The sequence below is a fragment of the Adiantum capillus-veneris genome, chromosome 16 (genome assembly GCF_014529385.1).
Source record: "Adiantum capillus-veneris isolate H3 chromosome 16, ASM1452938v2, whole genome shotgun sequence".
Lineage (NCBI taxonomy): Eukaryota > Viridiplantae > Streptophyta > Polypodiopsida > Polypodiales > Pteridaceae > Adiantum > Adiantum capillus-veneris.
In genome coordinates, this window is record NC_140946.1 from 95,734,433 (window position 1) to 95,735,361 (window position 929).

General features: G+C 44.7%; 1 protein-coding gene across 1 annotated transcript; it reads left to right on the forward strand.

Moving 5' to 3' along the window:
- The first annotated feature begins 236 nt into the window (after positions 1-236).
- LOC147439494 (uncharacterized) lies at positions 237-724 on the forward strand. The gene is made up of 2 exons (XM_086484324.1): positions 237-408; positions 493-724. The coding sequence occupies exons 1-2, from the start codon at positions 237-239 to the stop codon at positions 618-620; spliced, it is 300 nt and encodes a 99-aa protein (XP_086340450.1). The 3' UTR covers positions 621-724.
- Positions 725-929: the final 205 nt, after the last annotated feature.

Consider the following 929-nt stretch of genomic DNA (forward strand, 5'->3'; position numbering starts at 1 on the left):
AGTGAGAGTTTGGAAATTCAAGATTAGAATGCATCTCAAAAAATGACGACTAGGTTTAAAAAAATTAATGCATGCCTTATTCGTCGGGAATCTATTTAGATGTCTGCCTTACTTTGAAAAGTGAGAGTTTGGAAATTCACGGTGAGAATGCATCTTAAAAAATGATGACTAGGTTAAAAAACATTTAATGCATGCCTTATTCATCGGGAATCTAGCGCTCTTCTATGTTATATGAAATGACGAGAGGAGCATTACACGGAGGAGACATGGCGAATACACGGAGGAGCGACGAGCATTACACGGAGGAGATCAGATGGCGTCTAAAAACGATAGTTCTGCTGGTCCTGATGGTGGTGTTGGTGGATATGGTGCTTGCGGGCCAGAGGGCAATGGCGGGTCGTGCAGGGCGTAAGTGTGAAAGCAGAGAGAGAGAGAGAGAGAGAGAGAGAGAGAGAGAGAGACACTGATCGACAGTGGATGATTGTGGTGCAGCCGTGGGAGGGGACTGCTGTGCGGATGATGGAGCACATGGACGCCGTCGTCCAGGGAGCCCGCCAATCGAACCTTTTGTCTTAACTGAGATCACTTTGCCACCTCCACCTCCTCCTCCGCAGCCATAGGGACATCATCCTTGATTCAAAACCACTCTTACCGTCCCATGCATCTTCCTTATCGAGATCGGCTCTTTACTTTCCCATGCTTGACCTTGCAATGGCACCTGCAAGTTTTCTCATCCTTTTCTTACCGCTAGTATGAACCACATGTTAGAAAAACGCTCATGTCTGTAAGACTTAAGTTTAATTTAACAACTTGTTTCTCATAAATGCCTAGTTTAGAGAGAGAGAGAGAGAGAGAGAGAGAGAGAGAGAGAGAGAGAGGAACTACGATCACAAATGAACATACATGTGTAATTTACATATAAGTAAAGA

Bases quoted from the DNA above. Each gene is read 5' to 3' on its own strand.
- LOC147439494 (XM_086484324.1), top strand. From the start codon at position 237: ATGACGAGAGGAGCATTACACGGAGGAGACATGGCGAATACACGGAGG. The intron at 409-492 runs GTAAGTGTGAAA...ATTGTGGTGCAG, and splicing joins AATGGCGGGTCGTGCAGGGC to CCGTGGGAGGGGACTGCTGT.